The sequence below is a fragment of the Dromiciops gliroides genome, chromosome 6, assembly GCF_019393635.1.
Source record: "Dromiciops gliroides isolate mDroGli1 chromosome 6, mDroGli1.pri, whole genome shotgun sequence".
Taxonomy (NCBI): domain Eukaryota; kingdom Metazoa; phylum Chordata; class Mammalia; order Microbiotheria; family Microbiotheriidae; genus Dromiciops; species Dromiciops gliroides.
The window spans coordinates 24589484-24606657 of NC_057866.1; the positions used below are offsets into that span (position 1 = coordinate 24589484).

General features: G+C 46.5%; 1 protein-coding gene across 1 annotated transcript in view; it reads right to left on the reverse strand.

Annotated features, from left to right (window-relative positions):
- The window catches only part of MAPK8IP1 (mitogen-activated protein kinase 8 interacting protein 1), a 33002-nt gene extending 18199 nt beyond the window's left edge, over nt 1-14803 (reverse strand). The window contains exon 1 of the mRNA XM_043970799.1: nt 14566-14803. Within this exon, the coding sequence (XP_043826734.1) occupies nt 14566-14672 (107 nt within the window). The 5' untranslated portion in view covers nt 14673-14803. The remainder of the gene's footprint in view (nt 1-14565) is intronic.
- Between the last annotated feature and the right edge of the window lie 2371 nt (nt 14804-17174).

Genomic DNA, 17174 nt, shown 5'->3' on the forward strand with positions numbered 1-17174 from the left:
TGGGGTTAAGTGACTTGCCCAGGGTCACACAGCTAGTAAGTGTTAAGTGTCTGAGGTCAGATTTGAACTCAGGTACTCCTGACTCCAGGGCCAGTGCTCTACCCACTGTGCCACCTAGCTGCCCGATTCTCATAATTTTTAATTCAGCAAATCCTCCTTGTTGGTGAGAATCAGATCCAGAGTACAACTTTCCCCCCTGTTGGTTCCTCTACCTTTTGAAGATGAATTTATTAAAGGAAGCCAAAAAGTTACTAACTGTGCTGCTTTGGGCAGAGGGAACTCTGTAGATGTCTGCTATTTGTAGTCATGCACCGCTAGTTTCATGCCTCCATGCCAGGTTTATGACCTGATTCCCAAACTCCTCGTCTAATTTTCTTTCCATTCATGTGCTTCTCTTTCTATCTCTGTGAGTACTCTTCCACATACTTGCCACCATACTTATGCCCAGCGGTTCCTGGATGTGCTCATAGGAGGATATCATTAAATTCAATGCTACATACAAAAAAAAAATTCAACGCTACACAGAACCAAGAGAACATTGTACACAGTATCAACAACATTGTGTGATGATTAACTGTGATAGACTTGACTCTTCTCAGCAATACAATGATCCAAGACTATTCCAAAAGACTTATGGTGGAAATGCTCTCCACATTCAGAAAAAGAACTATGGAGTCTGAATGCAGATCAAAGCATACAATTTTCACTTTAGTTGTTGCTTTATTTTTTTTGGGGGGGTGTTATTGTTCTTGATTATTCTTTTTTGCTTTTTTCCCTTTTTTGTTCTGATTCTTCTCTCACAACATGACTAATGTGGAAATATGTTTAAAAAATAAATTCAATGCTACAACCCCCCTCTTCACCTACACACACAATTTCCCCTATTCTTCCCCTTTTAAATAAGGTATATCCTTCTAGAAGCACATCACATACACCTATATTATTAGAATATTCTCTATTAAGTCTTAATCATTATTCTACCAAAGCTCAATGATATCTTTGAGATCAAAATTGTCTCCTTGTACTAGGCTCTCTAGTTCAGTTTGCTTTTTAACCATACTTTGTACATTTACATACTAACATCTGAGGTCATGGGTTTTATTGCTGGCTCCTTTCTTGTGTTTTGTTTTCTAGGAATATCTGGGTATCTCAACTCATTCTGTGGTATCTAGTATGGTGGCTACATATAGGCAATCATCCCCTTCATTTTCCATTGTAAATTAGGATGAATAAAGAATGAAAAAGCATTTATTGAGCACTTACTCAGTGAGTTGAGCACTGGAAATACAGATTCAAAAGTGAGATGGTCCTTACTCTTAAGTAGCTTATACTCTGATACACAAAGACAATATATATGTATATATTTATGTGTGTATATATATATGTGTGTGTGTGTGTGTGTGTATACATGTGTATGTGTGAGCAATTCAGCATCCCTGTGACTCTCCAGACCAAAACTCCCTTCCCTGGAGAATCAGAAAGATGGTGAATTGATTCATAGGACAGTCAACTGACATGTCTTTTCTAGAGGTAATAGTATTAATGTGACTAATGTGCACAGAACAAGAAATGGAAAGGAAGGTGGTACTGTTGGCAAGATGGTTTGGGTGTGGTTAGCATTGTCTCATCTGAGACCCACCAGGTAACTTTGTATTTTCTCAATCACCAATCAAGATTGCTTGGGCTCTGGGTGGGAGATATGCAAGACTCGAGCAAATACATTCTTATGAGGTCTTGTTAGGTGAACTCCATTTCTGGACAGGAACCTGACATTCCTATATTTTGAGCTATAGTCCAGAAATCCAATCTAATTGTCAGCTGCCATCTTCTTAACACCTGTTCATTCCTGAATGTGCCTTTCTCTTCTAAACATCATCCATATTCCCAAGGTCTTCAGTTTCTTGCCCAATAACTTTCTAGCAATGTTCTCTGGATTCTTTCAGGCAGTCTCATTTGAACTTCCAATAGAGTGTAGTGGTCATCTGGTGACAAGCCTCAGGACATTGTCTTTAGGTCTTCATTTTCTCAACTATGAAATGACAGAGTTGGACTCAGAGGTGTACTCAGGTCATGTGGGACTGGTTCTCCAGAGATGATTGTTACATTTCCAGTGGGAGTATTTATACCTCCAATATCAACAGCAAATGTTATAAATCAGTGCTTGATTTGTTGTTTGTCTAGACTTAATTATTGGAGAAATGTTAATGATTCATATTAAAAATGTGTCTTGGGGGGCAGCTCGATGGCTCAGTGGATAGAGCACTGGCCCTGGATTCAGAAGGACCTGAGTTCAAATCCGGCCTCAAACACTTGACATTTACTAGCTGTGTGACCCTGGACAAGTGACTTAACCCCAATTGCCTCACCAATAAAAAAGAAAAGAAAGAAAAGAAAAATGTGTCTTGGAAAAAAATAAAAATAAAAATAAAGATGTATCCTGGGCATGTTGAGAGCTAGTTGTTAGACATTTGTAAGGCAGCACATCCCTGGTTGGACAAGACCATTATGCAGACTAATCATTGTCCTGAGCTTTAATATTTGGACATTCTTAGAACATCTAGGGAAGGTAGGGTTATTTGTTCCTGCACTGAAAGGACCCAGGGGCTTTTATCTACAGAATCTCAGAGCTAGAGACATACTCAAACATCATCTAATCCAACCCTTACCCAATCAAGTATTTCTTTTGTAACATCTAGCCCCAACTTGAAATGCTCCACTGATGGGGAACTCACTACTTCTTGAGGGATGCCATCCTTTTGGGCAGCTCCCATCATTAGGCAATTTCCATGCATTGTCCTTAGATCTGTTCAATTCCTCTTTCCTAGAACAGCTCTTCAGATTATTCAAAGACAGCTGTCATGCCCCCCCTCCCCAGTCTTTTCTTCTTCAGGCTAAAAACATTCCCAAATTTCCTTCATTTTGTTGTCACATGGCCTGATCTCAAGGTCATTCACCATCCCTATTGCCTTCTGTATTTTCTCCAGTTTGTCAATATTCTTCTCAAAAATGTGGTACCCATTTTTGTGGGAACAAAAAAGGAAATAAAGCGAGTGACCATTGATTGAAGAAGTGCTATTCAGAGCATGGTGTGAGAATGGAATGGAATATTGCTACAACATAAGAAATCAAGAATATGAAGAATTCAGAAAACTCATTGGAAGATGGGTCTGAAGAGATTCCACACAAAGAAAGAAGCCCTAGTGAAGAGTCTAAACCATGACTGCAATAATGTAAATGAAAGCCTCGCTCAAAGACAGAAGGACATGGATTCGATGAAATGACCAATCTTGGCTCCAGAGGGGAGGGGATGACATACATTTGTTTCCCTTTCCTTAGCAGAGGTGGGGATCTCCAGGGGTGGAATGGTACATGTACAGTCATGAATGGCCACTTTGCATTGGTTTCCTTTGTTCTAAGGCAGAATTCAGGCGCGCGCGCGTGTGTGTGTGTGTGTGTGTGTGAGTGAGAGAGAGAGAGAGAGAGAGAGAGAGAGAGAGAGAACATAAATTGAAAAGTGGCGTTTTTTTGTTCAGACCCAGGATTTCATTGGTGTCTGAAACTCCTGTGAGAAGAAACTTTGCCCTGCCCCTATCTATGCAGGGAAGCAACTGTTCTGTGATTTATAACCTTATAGAGGTGCCCATAAACACTGAAAAATTAAGTGATGTGCTGAGGGTCACAAAGTCACAGAGAGAACTCAGAGCTAGGTCTTTCTTATTCCAAGGTTGACTTTATCTGATAGGCCATACTGCCTCACTGGTGGAGACTACAACTCATACCACATTCACTGGTAAGAAAAACAAAAGACATCAATTGAGCATTTTTTTTCCTTAAAGAAAAAAGTGCGGGGCAGCTAGGTGGCACAGTGGATAAAGGACGACCTGAGTTCAAATCCGGCCTCAGACACTTAACACTTACTAGCTGTGTGACCCTGGGCAAGTCACTTAACCCCCATTGCCCTGCCAAAAAAAACCAAACAAACAACCACCATCACCACCAACAAACAAACAAAAAAGAAAAAAGTGGGGGGAAAATGAAGTAAACTGTGGCACCCAGAACTGAATAGAATATTCCATATGTGGTCTGACTAGGGCAGAGGACAAAGGGACTATCGTCTCTTCAAATCCAGCCTTAGGGACATTCTAGCTGTGTGACCCTGGGCAAGTCACTTAACCTCTCTCTGCCTCAGTTTCCTCATCTGTAAAATGAGGATTATAATAAATGGGTACCCACCTCCCAGGATTGTAATGAGGGAAAAATAAGATGATATACATAAAGAGCCTTAGACCACTTAACGAATTCTAGCTATCATTATTATTACTGCTACTCCTGGATACCCTGCCTCTTTTCATGAAGGTTAAGATATATATTAGCTCTTTGGACTTCCATGTTAGTTCTTGTGTCTTCTTTTCCTAATTTGTCTATCTGCTTCCTCTATTGTTAGAAGCTGCTTCTCCTTGCTGTCAGGGTGCCTGTCTCCCTTCCTCATTCTCTGTTTCTGATTTTCTGTGGTTTAGGGAACCAAATAACTAGCCTTCTCTAAAATAACAGTCAAGGGGGCAGCTAGGTGGCTCAGTGGATAGAGCACCAGTCCTGGATTCAGGAAGACCTGGGCTCAAATCCAGACTCAGCCCTTTGACACTTACTAGCTGTGTGACCCTGGGCAAGTCACTTAACCCCAATTGCCTCACTAAAAAAAAAAAAAGAATTGTTTTGGGGGTGAGGCAATTGGGGTTAAGTGACTTGCCCAGGGTCACACAGCTAGTAAGTGTTAAGTGTCTGAGGCCGGATTTGAACCCAGGTACTCCTGACTCCAGGGCCGGTGCTCTATCCACTGCACCACCTAGCTGCCCCCAAAACAATTCTTAAAAAAAATAAAATAACAGTCAATAGGGGCAGCTAGATGGTGCAGTAGATAGAGCACCAGGCCTGGAATAAGGAAGATCCGAGTTCAAATCTGGCCCCAGACCCTTACTAGCTGTGTGACCTTGGGCAAGTCACTTAACCTCTGTTTATCTCAGTTTCCTCATTTGTAAAAGGGGGATAATAAGAGCACCCACTTCCCAGGGTGGTTGTGAGGATCAAATGAGATAATAATTATACTGTGCTTAGCAAAGCGGCATTTAGTAAGTGCTCTATGAAATGAGGGCTTGGAAAAAAAAAGAATTGAGGGCTTGGCACAATCTAGTATAACAGAAAAAGTCCTGGACCAGGTGTCAGGACCTGGCTTCCAATCTTGGCTCTACAGTTACTAGCCTTGTGACCTAAGGGAAGGGTCTGACCTTCTCTTTCCTACTTGCTCAACTGCTAAATGAGAAGAAGAATAACTCAGAACACAGTAGTGGTTTTTTTTTTTTATTTTTTTTTAGTGAGGCAATTGGGGTTAAGTGACTTGCCCAGGGTCACACAGCTAGTAAGTGTTAAGTGTCTGAGGCCGGATTTGAACTCAGGTCCTCCGGACTCCAGGGCCGGTGCTCTATCCACTGCGCCACCTAGCTGCCCCAGTAGTGGTTTTAATATTTATAAAGTGCTTTCCTCACAATTGAAGAAGACAGTGAAAGGTCCATTATTCTCATTTTATGCTTAGTTGTCTTTCAGTCGTGCCTGACTCTTTGTGACCCCATTTGGGGTGTTCTTGACAAAGATACTGGAGTGGTTTGCCATTTCCCTCTCCAGCTCTTTTTACAGGCGAGAAAACTTTTCCTGGTTACTTTACAGTCCTCTTCCATGCAGGTGTCTTATCTCCATGTCCAGGCTTCGGACTCCTGATGGCCCGATCTATATGACACCTCCTGCCTGGCTCAGGGCTGGCCTTGAAGAAGACCTTCAGTGAGTAATTATTGAATGAATGAAAATGCAGGTTATGCAATCCCTCCCACATCAGGATGGCATGAATGAGCTCACAGAAGTGAGAGCTAGAGGAAGTCTCGGGGTCATCACCTGAACAGGAAACTCCTCTATAATATCCTCAATGAGTAGTCTTCCAGCCTCTTCTTGGAGACATCAGGTGATGGGGAACTCACAACCTCTTGAGGAAGTCCATTCCATTTTGGGGTAGATCCAATTGTTAGGAACTTTTTTGTTACCTCAAGCCAAAATCTGCTTCTCTAACTTCTATCATTGCTCCGGAGACAGCTAGGTGGCGCAGTGGATAGAGCACTGGCCCTGAAGTTGGGAGGACCTGAGTTCAAATAAGACCTCAGACATTTACTAGCTGTGTGATCCTGGGCAAGTCACTTAACCCCAACTCTCTCAAATATCCGGGGCCGTCTCTAATCGTCCTGATAATATGTCTTGCCACTGGACCCAGATGGCTCTGGAGGAAAGAGTGAGGCTGGTGACTTGGCACAGACCTCCTTCACTTAATTCCAATTAATTGCAAGTCATAACATCACCCCAATGCCACGGTCCTCTTCGAGAAAAGACAAACAGCTACGCCAGTCACTGCTCCTGTTCTTCCTTCTGGGGCCAAGCAGAATTAATTTAATCCTCTTCAACAAGCCAGCCCTTCAAATACTCGAAGACAATTCTGATGTCCTCTCCTCATATTCCCTCCCCGGGCTAGGCATGCCCTTTCTTTTAAAGGATCCACACATGTCAGAGTCTCTATTCCACCCACTATTCTGCTTATCCCGCTCTGGAAGCCTCCAGCTTGTTGTCGTAAATGGGACACTTTAAAGTGAACCAACTGGGGCAGCTTGGTGGCACAGTGGATAGAGCACTGGCCCTGGATTCAGGAGGACCTGAGTTCAAATCCGGTTTCAGACACTTGACACTTACTAGCTATGTGACTCTGGGCAAGTCATTTAACCCCCAATGCCCCGCCAAAAAACAAACAAACAAAACAAACAAAACAAAAAAAGAATTGTTCTGTATGTCTAGAGAGGACAGTTCTAATAGATGGAAACTACAAAGAAGCAGATTTTAAAAAAATAAAGTGAACCAACCTCCTCATTTTATAGATGAGGAAACTGAGAGGTTAGGGGATTTTCCCAAGTCACATAAGGACTTGCTCCAAGCTTTAAATAGCAGAGCTAGCTCTCTGACTCCAAAGATGATGTTTATTCCGCTGAGAGGTTGTCTTCTTTGAGGGTAGCTTTGCTTCCCTCCGGAGAGAACCCAGGTTCCTTAGCTCCCAGAGGTGGAGGCTAGGCAAATAGCACCATCACAGAGAAGGAGAACAGAAGGCAAAGGGGACAGGCACCCAAGATATGCTCACACTGTTACTGCAGCTTCAATCATGAGCCGAAGCCCAGACATGGCTTGAACTACACATCCCACTTGGTTTCTAGGACATGAAGGGGAAGGGGAAGGGGTAGACCATCCTAAAGAGAAAGACCCTGGCAGGCAGCTTGGCCTCCAAGGGTCTCCACAATTTGGTACCAACTCACCTGCTCCGCCTTATCTCCCACAGCTTTTTGGGAGAGATGCTCACACTATTATTGAAGCTTCCCCATACCTTCCCAGTCGCTTTTTGCAGGCTAGTTCCCACCTCAAAAACTTTGCTCATACTGTGCCCCCCACCAGGAATGCCCTCTTCTCTCCTCTCCAAATCCTGCCTCTTCCTTGAGGGCTGACACATCATGCATCCTTCTGCAAAGCATCCCCCAATGATGATGGACCAGGAGAAGCTCTTCCATCTTTGACCTCCAAGTTCATTTATAGTCCAGACCCACAACCTCTTCCAAGCAGGCAACATGGGAATAGCAGAGAGAATGGTGGCTCCTTACCACCTGTGACTCCCTTTCCCTGACCCTCAGGGCTTGCAGCCCTCATTTTTTAATGAGAAATGGATGATATAATCTTTAAGGCACCTTTTAGTTCTGCCCATAGAGCCTGATATAGATCTAGAAGGGACCTCAGAGACCATAAAAGTCCAATGGTTTATTTTTACAGATGAAGAAACTGAGGCACAGGAAGGTTAAGTGACTTATCCAAAGATAGTCTAACATTCTGTGATACAATGTATCAACCAGCAAATATTGCTTGACCACTTGTGTCCAACCAAAGCACAGTCTGGGTGCTTGGAGGAGGGGTAGAATACAGAAGGGCATCAGATATGTCTGGTCCTGCTGGAGGCAGGGCAAATCATGTGTGTGCTCTAGGCAAGGTTTGAAAATTGGGTCCCTACTGATCCCACCATTCTGGAGAGCAATTTGGAACTATGCCCAAAGGACTATGAAACTGTGCATACCCTTTGACCCAGCAATACCACCACTAGGTCTATATCCCAAAAAAATCATAAAAAGGGAAATGGATCCATGTATAGAAACTTATTTATCTATTTATTTGTGTGTGTGTGTGTGTGTGTGTGTGTGTGTGTGTGAGGCAATTGGGGTTAAGTGACTTGCCCAGGGTCACACAGTGACCTGAGGCCACATTTGAACTTGGGTCCTCCTGACTCCAGAGCTGGTGTTCCATCCACTGTGTCACCTAGCTGCCCCAAACATATTTATTTTTATGGTGGCAAAGAATCGGAAATTGAGGGGCTGCCTATCAATTGGGGAATGGCTGAACAAGCTGTGGTATATGAATGTAATGGAAGATTATTGTGCTATAGGAAATGATGATCAGGTGGATTTCAGAAAAAACCCAGAAAGACTGACATGAACTGATGCTGAGTGAAGTGAGAAGAACAAGAACATTATACATAGTAACAGCAACATTGTGTGATGATCAACTGTGATTGACTTAGCTCTTCTCAGCAATACAATGATCCAAGACAATGCCAAAGGACTCATGATGGAAAATGCTCTCCACATCCAGAAAAAGAACTATATGGTCTGAATGCATATTGAAGAATACTATTTTCACTTGATTTTTGTTTTTTTCTTTCTCATAATTTTCCCCTTTTGTTTTGATTCTTCTCTCACAACTTGACTAATGTGGAAATCTGTTTAACATGATTGTATTGTATAACCTACATCCAATTGCTTGCTGTCTTAGGGAGGGAGAAAAATTTGGAACCAAAATCTTACAAAAATGAATGTTGAAAATTATCTTTGCATGTAATTTGGAGGAAATACTATTCAGTGAAAAAGAAAATTGGGTCCCCAGGGTACTCTTGTCATCCTGATGGCTGAGGGTTTTTGAGGGAGAAGGATCTTAGAGGATCACATAAAGTTCAAAACTCTCGTTTTACCAAATGAGTGACCTGAGGCCCAGAGAGAGGGAATGATTTGTCCATGTCACACAAATAGTAAAGTAGTTCAGTCAGGATTTGAACCAGGTTCTCTGCTTTCAAATCCGACAGTCTCTCTATTCTGTTTCCTTGATACCCAGTGTTCCAAGCTTTAACAAGCACTTAGACTTTTAGGACACCCTGTATTAACTTGAATTGGGGTGGGGGGTGGGAGCCAACAGACCTGGGATTTCATCAGCATAGGGAGCTCCCAGTGGGATAATTCTATCTACCAATGCAGATCATCAACTGGCTGTCCACATATAATGACAGGGAGTTGCCTGGAACCCTGAGAGGTCAAGTAACTTGCAGAGTCACCAGGCCAGGATGAGTCAGAGGTGAACCTTGAACGTGGGTCAGTCAGGCCTGAGGTCAGGGATGTATCCACTACACCATATTCTTTTTCAATGTGCCTATGGGTCATGGGGAGCAGAGATTTCCGATGTTAAAAATGTGTACTTAGGAAAAGGTCATATTAAAAAGGGCAGCTAGATGATACAGTGGATGGAGTGCCAGACCTGGAGTTAGGAAGACTTGAGTTCAAAACCGTTCTCAGACACTTCTTAGCTGTATAACTCTGGGCAAGTAATTTAACCCCGTTTGCCCCAGTTTCCTCATTTATAAAATGAGCTGGAGAAAGAAATGGCTAACCCTCCAGGGTCTTTGCCAAGAAAACTCCAAACAGGATCACAAAGAGTTGGACACAAGTGAAAAACAACTGAACACACATATTTTTAATTGATGATTTTAAGAGAAATTGCTGGGGGCAGATAGGTGGTGCAGTAGATAAAGCACTGGCCCTGGATTCAGGATGACCTGAGTTCAAATTCGGCCTCAGACATGACACTTACTAGCTGTGTGACCCTGGGCAAGTCACTTAACCCTCATCACCCCACCAAAAACAAAAGACAAAAAAAAATAGATATTCACTTCTGGGATCAGGGACAGAAATGGTGACCTGGCCCAGAGACTTAACACCTCAGACACTTGACACTTACTAGCTGTGTGACCCTGGGCAAGTCACTTAACCCTCATTGCTCCTCAAAAAAGAGAGAGAGAAATTGCTACCATTTTCCAGTACCATCCACCACTAAAACAAAGAACTGCAATGAAACAAAACCATCCACCACTGATAGTATATACCTTATTCGGCAACTGTAACCTACCACGCTTGTCTGTTACTGTTGAGGGCACTCATCCAAGCTTGCATCTCCAACCTAACTCGCTCCAACCTGCGAGACATCTCTCACATATGTTACCTTCTCTCCGCTCATGCAGTCACCACCGAAGTTCAGGCCTTTATAACTTTTTGCTTAGTCTGTTGCAATAGCCTCTTATCGGTCTGCCTGCCTGCCTCCAATTTCTCTCCCCTCTCACCCACAATCCTCCATTCAGCTACCAAGGTAACATTTTTTTTTTTAGTGAGGCAACTGGGGTTAAGTGACTTGCCCAGGGTCACACAGCTAGTAAGTGTTAAGTGTCTGAGGCTGGATTTGAACTCAGGTCCTCCTGACTCCAGGGCCGGTGCTCTATCCACTGAGCCATCTAGCTGCCCCAAGGTAACATTTCTAAAGCACAGTTCTGCCCACATCACCACTTAATAAATTTCAAGTGCTCCCTATGAGTTCCAGGATCAAACATAAACTCTTCTGTTACCTAGCACCCTTCATAGCTTGGCTTCATCCTATCTCTCCAGCTTTCTTTGAATTCTGCCCCCCCTCCCCGGCAACACACACATTCTACAAATCCATGACACTGACCTACTTGTAATTCCCTACACACGTCACTCCATTACACATACCTCTGTTTTGTCACTGATATATTTTCCCTCCTTAGCTCCATCTAGCATCGATGGCTTCCTTCTAGACTCAGTACAAATCTCACCTTGAGCAGTAGCCCTCTCTCAGCCCCCCCAGCTAGAAATGCTTTCCAGTTTCAGATTATCCTACAATAACTCCCTCCCTTCCTCTCATCTTTCTCTAATTTTGTCTCTGTGTGACTATATATAGATATCTATGTCTATCAATCTATCTACACATCTACACACACACACACACACACACACACATATATATATATATATGAAGAAAGAGAGAGAGAAAATCTATTTCCCTACCCACCTCTTATCAGTACCATGTTATTTACATGTCTACTTCTTCAGGGTGGGGACTGTGTTTTGCCTATTCTCTGAGTCCTCAGTGTCTGCCACAGAGTAAGAATTTTATAAGTGCTCACTGACTGACTGACCGACCTCCCAATTTCTCTTTTTGCAGACCTTTCTAGCCCTCCTTACTATTGGGTTCCAGTTTCCATTTCTCCTCTCCCATAACTCCTTCCTGGGTTAAGTCTGATCATAATAGAGGTCTCTCTCCCCAATAGTGGGCCTCACAGGTTCTCCATCTTTGAAATAGAGAAATCTTTTATTCTCTACTCCAGTGTTTTAAGAGGAAGGGAGCAATAGCCTTGGGGCACCTAGTGCTTTCTTACCTCTCTGTAAACAGGGGTCTTCTTCAACCCTCTTCTCCCTCCTAACCCCCACACCCAGACCTTCCCACAATGACATTCTCTCCTCTCCTCTTACTTCCCCAACCCTGGCCATGCCATGGATATTGGACGAGTGATTCCCCAGACTGTGGCATAATGGGAAAGCCTAGGCTTAACTTGCTATGCAGCTTTGGGCAAGTCAATTAGCCTTTGTTTCCCCATCTGTAAAATAACAGGGTTAAACCAGATGACTGCTCTGCTCTGACATTCTCCACTACATTCAGAAGGAGCTGTGGGAAGAGAAGCTAACTTAGTGTCCGGAGATTTGGGCTCAAACCTAAATTTGCCACTTACCTGCTCTGTAACTTGGGCAAGTCATTTAAAAGAACAACCTATTTCTATAGATCTTTAAGTCTATTCATTAGTGAATGAATGCTAGTATTATGCCCGTTTTAACAGAGGAGGAAATTGAGACTCAGAGAGGCTACTTGCCCCAGGTCACACCAGTAATTAGGTGACCTGGAATCTGAATTTGGGGCTTCTAACCCAAACCTTCACTACAATGTCATAAAGCTTCAGTTTCCTCATATGAAGACTGGGGAGACAATATTTGCCCCTCCTACTTCACAGAGCTATGAAGGAAATGCTCTGTAAACTGTGAATAGCCTGGTGTCAGCCACTGGGATTATCATCTTTGTCCACTGTAGGGATGAGGAAGAGGGAAGAAGGGGGTCAGGGAGAAAGAAGTTGAGAGGATTTAGGAAGGGAGAATGAAGGGATGGTGCAGGGGCTAGGGAAAGGAAGGAAACAGTTGAAGCACAAAATATGGCTGGTGCCTTGAAGCAAGAATCTTCCTCCTTGGAACTTGGTAGATCATAGTCATTACACTTAGCTGTCTGCACCCCATTCCCAGTGGAGATGGGCTACACCAAGCCATCCACAGTCTTTCTCCCAGGCCCCCAGCCAGGACTTAGGGGGTGCTATCTGGGGACCCTGTAAGGATTGACCCCATGACCTCAGTTTCCCATCTCAGATGGTCACTGTGGCTCGGGTGCTAAGTCTCTTCAGACTCCTTCCCATTCCCATCCCCTTCTCCAGCCTGCAAGTCTCAATGGTGGCTGAAAGGCACCATTAGTGACCCTCCAGGGGCCTTCAGTCTCTGGCATGTGCTAGCAGGAGGAGACAGACACAGACACAGGAACCTTCAGGCACTGGGCCCCAGCTGGGATCAGGCTGCCAGGCAGGGGGAAGGGGGGCCAGTGTCATGGGAGAAGGGAAGGATTATTAGCAGGAGAAAGAACAATGGTGTTTATTTGAACCTCCTTCTCCAAGGATCTCTAAGCACTTTGTAGACACGCTCACTCTCATAAAACTCCTGGGGTTGGAGATGGGGGGAGGGGAATGACATAATTCAGTAACTGGAACTCACGCCTCCGACTTATCTAAACACACATACATTTCTTCCTGCCTTAATGTACACCCTGTATGGACCAGGATCTAGAGCTGAGGGTCCTTTCTCCCAGACTCAGTCCAGGCTGAGCAAAACAAAACAAAAAAACAAAAACGAAAAAACCAAAAATCTCTGAAAACAACTCGTCTCCTCTGATCCTGAACTACCTTCCCAGGACTTCTTGGAGCTGCCGGAAATGGGGGAAATCGCCTTTCCTCTCCTCCTTTTCCTTTCTTTGGCTATCTTCTCCAGATGAACTGTCTGAATTGTCTTCCCAGGGATAGGGTTTAGCCCAAGTGGGAGGGATTTACTGGGTTTGGGTCTAATTAGGAAGAGCTAGGCTAGAAACCAGTGTAAAGAGGACCAAAAGGTCCCAGGTCTTCTCTTGGAGGGTGTGTGTGTGTGTGTGTGTGTGTGTGTGTGTGTGTGTGTGTGTGTGTGTGTAAACTATCCAAGGAGTCTCTGACGCTCTCCAAGGTGCTCAAATTGCCTTTTATGTGACCACCTGCCATCCTGGCTCCCCACTCTGGAGTTATCAGACCTCAGGGTAACTCAGAGATTTTTCAAGGAGATTAGATCTAGGGCTCTCTCTCCCTGTTCTCTTGGGGGCCCTCCCATCATTATAGGCTCCTAAAATTTAGAACTGGAAGGTACGTTAGAAATCATCTAGTCCGATTCCCTTTATTGATGAAGAAGCTGAGACTCAGGGGAAATGACTTACCCATGGCCACACACAATAAAAAGGTAGAGCCGGGTTTGAGCCTAGGTTTTCTTACTCCAGATTCAGTGTCTTTTTTCCTCCCCCTCCCCGGCTTCCCCCCACTCCCACCCCCACTCCTGCCCCATGCCTTGCTTAATCTCCCTTCCTCTCATCTACGGCCAGACTGAGGCCAGCTTTGCCCAGCACAGACCTCATCCTCCTGATGGTGGTGGTGAGGAGAGACAAGGACACGTGGCTCTGAGGCCCCTACATCCTAGGGGCCAAGCACCGGCCCAAAGCTTTCTCTTTGGTTGGGAAGGCATTTTCCACCTTTGGAAGCCCTGTAACGACCGACCAAGGAATGGCGGACCCCAACGTGAGCTGGCGATGCCGGGTCGCTGGCCCCAGAGCCCCTGTCTCCTCCACCTCGGCTGAAGTCCCCCCCCAACCCCGCTCACTGACCCCACCTCCAGTTCTGGCGGAGGGGAAGGGGGACCCAGAGCGAGCCTGGCAAATGGCACCCGGCACCCTCTTCCCCCTCCTCCATGCCCCAGCCTCCCTCCCCTGATACCGACCCCCTCCCCGTCCGGTCTGGCTCCAAGGCGGGAGGGGCTTGCTCCTAAGTCTGGGATGGGGGCCGCTGCCCTGGATGGGGGAGAAGGGGATCCCAGTTAACCTGGTGTGGGGCGAGGAGGGGAGAGTGCATGGCGGGGGGGGGGGACGCGCCTTTGGGCCCCTCGCGCTTCTCACCTGAAATTGGGAGGCGACACGATATGCAACCCCAGGAACGGGGAGGCCCCGGGCGTGGACGCGGCGCCCCCGCCCCCGGCGCGCCCGCCGCTCTCTCGCTCCGCCATTCTCCCGGCGCAGCCCAGGCCATCCGGGCGGGCGGAGCGAGCCAGAGAGGAGGAGGAGGAGAAGGGAAAGGAGGAGGAGGAGGAGGAGGAGGAGGTTGTGGTGGAGGAGGAGGAGGAAGAAGAGGAGGAGGAGGAAGGGAAGGAGGAGGAGGAAGAGGGGAGGGAGGAGGAGGAAGAGGGAGAGCAGGAGGGGGAGGAGGAGAGAGAGGAGGGGGAGCAGAAGGGGAAAAAAGGGGAGGAGGAGGAGGGAGAGGAAGGGGAGGAGGGGAAGAAGGAAGAGGAGGGGGAGGAAGAGGGGCTGGGGGAGGAGGGAGAGGAGAGGGGCGGAGATGTTGCCGGGGTAGCCGCCAGGCGCGGAGAGGGGAGGGGGAGGAGAAAGGGGCAGGGCGCACCTGCAGAGGGCGCAGCCACACCTACAGCTCTGGGCTCCCGGGTCTTGGGGCTGGGCATCCGCAACCCGGTAGCGCGGGGTCAGTCTGGGGTAGCCAGGGACTTGGGGGGAGGCAGGGGCTGCAGAGGGTTCTAGCGTCGGGATTGGTCGGGTGGGAGAGACACCGAGGGAGCGGGAGGGGAAACACTGCTCTCCTCCCCACCCCTGCCTCCTCCAATACCGCGGGATAGCGCCCCCGCGCCGCTCTCCAAGGTGCTGAAGCCTCCTTTTCTGTGGTTACCCGCGGTCCGGCCCCGCCCCCCGCCCCGCCCTCCGGCCCATCCTATTTTGGGGGAGTCGTCAAGTCTCAGAATATCTCAGAGATTATTTCATTCCTTGGAAAAACTGCAAAATTACCAAGATTTAAAAACCTGTTGTTCATGTAGGGCATTCACAGTCTCCAGCACTGGAGCTCAGGTAGAGTGGAAAGGGTCCCGGGTCTGGAACCTCGGCCCTGCTACTTACTCTCGGTGGGACCCGAGACAGGTCCCTTTCCCGGGTTGGGTCCCAAATGAAGAGGTTGGACTCTACATCCTCTAAGGCGCCTTCGCTTTGGGAGTTGTACAGACAAAATGGGGAAAGTTGCGGGGGAGGGCCCGGAAAGGTCATCTGGATTCCTGTCTCCCCGCTCAGGCCCATTTCTTCTGCACAGCCTTCCTTAGAGAGCCTTTGATCTCAGAAGTCTGGACTCCGTTATAGACTCAAGAATGTTAGAGATCAAGTCCAACTGCCCCCCTTTACAGAGGAATGTGGACCTGGAGAGGCCCTGGGGTTGTAGAAGTTGCAAGGTCCCCCAGCTCATGGCTGGCTGTGTTGACTTGAACTTGGGTCCCTTGGTTCCAGGTACACTGCTCTCCTCTACATCAAGCTGCCTCTTGTCCTCCCCTGTGGCTTCTTCTCCTGTCCTCCAAAGTCCCCTTCCCACCTCCTAGCCCCAGTTCAGCTGCAGGGAGGCTCCCGTGTCCTCTCTTTCCTAGTCAGTCTCAGACTTCCCCATCCCTAAGGCTGTCAGCAGCGTCTGATTTTCTCACCTCTCCAACTCTTAGCACCTCGAGAGCATTTGCTCTTTGTAAAGTGCTTCTCACCAGGCTAACAAACTCTCTTCTCTGCCAGGGCACAGCCTCTGCCTCCCCAATATCCACCCATTAATTTCATGACTTTCTGAGTTCCATTGCAGGCTCTTTTCCTTTCTTTTTTGCTTTGAGTTTTCACCTACACAAGGCCTAGATTTAGAGTAACTCCTTGGTATTCCTACCTCAACTCTCCCCTCTCCAGAGATTGGTGACTATTCTGTTTGTGCCCCCTGGAGCTCCTAACATTCCCCAGTTGAACTTCCTATGAGAACTCACCTAATGAGCTAGCTTATTACTGTGGTTGATGGCAAAGACTGGGGTCCCTGGAGCCAGTAACAGGCTCCAGCACCACAGGGTTGATGGGGGTGTCCTGACCCAAGGACATCTCAGCACCCCACACCTCCTCCACTCCCCCACACACCCCAGAACAACCTCCTGTTTTCTCAGGCTTCAACCATCTGGCCCCAGAAAGCACTTTCCCTAGAATTCCACCCCAATGGGCTCCTGTTAAGAATTAGAATGAACACCGGCCTTGGAGTCAGATCTTTCGAAGCTTGCCTTTGCCAATTGTTTCTATGGCCTTGAGCAAGTAATTACATCTCTCTGAGCCTTGGTTTCCTCACTTGTAAAGTGAGAGGACTTGACCAAGAGGTTCCTTACACCCCTAAACCTAGGATTTCTGTAGGACTTGAACATTGTAACCTCCTCATCTCTTCCTCCTGACACCTAGAGAAAGATGATGGAGCAAGCACACCCCTTACCCAACCTTAAGTGACTACCTAATAGGGGCTGCTTAATAAATGGAGGAGGTGTTTATTAGGGTCTCCATCACCTAGTCAATGTTCAGACTCCTGATCCCAGCATCCAGTCCTCCCCAAGATGCTTCTTGCCCTTACCCTACTCTACACCCCTCAACTCTGCATCTGTGCTGCCCTCTCAGTTGTCCAAGCTTTTGCTCACCGTCTCTCACACCACAAAAGGACTTTCTAAGACTAACTC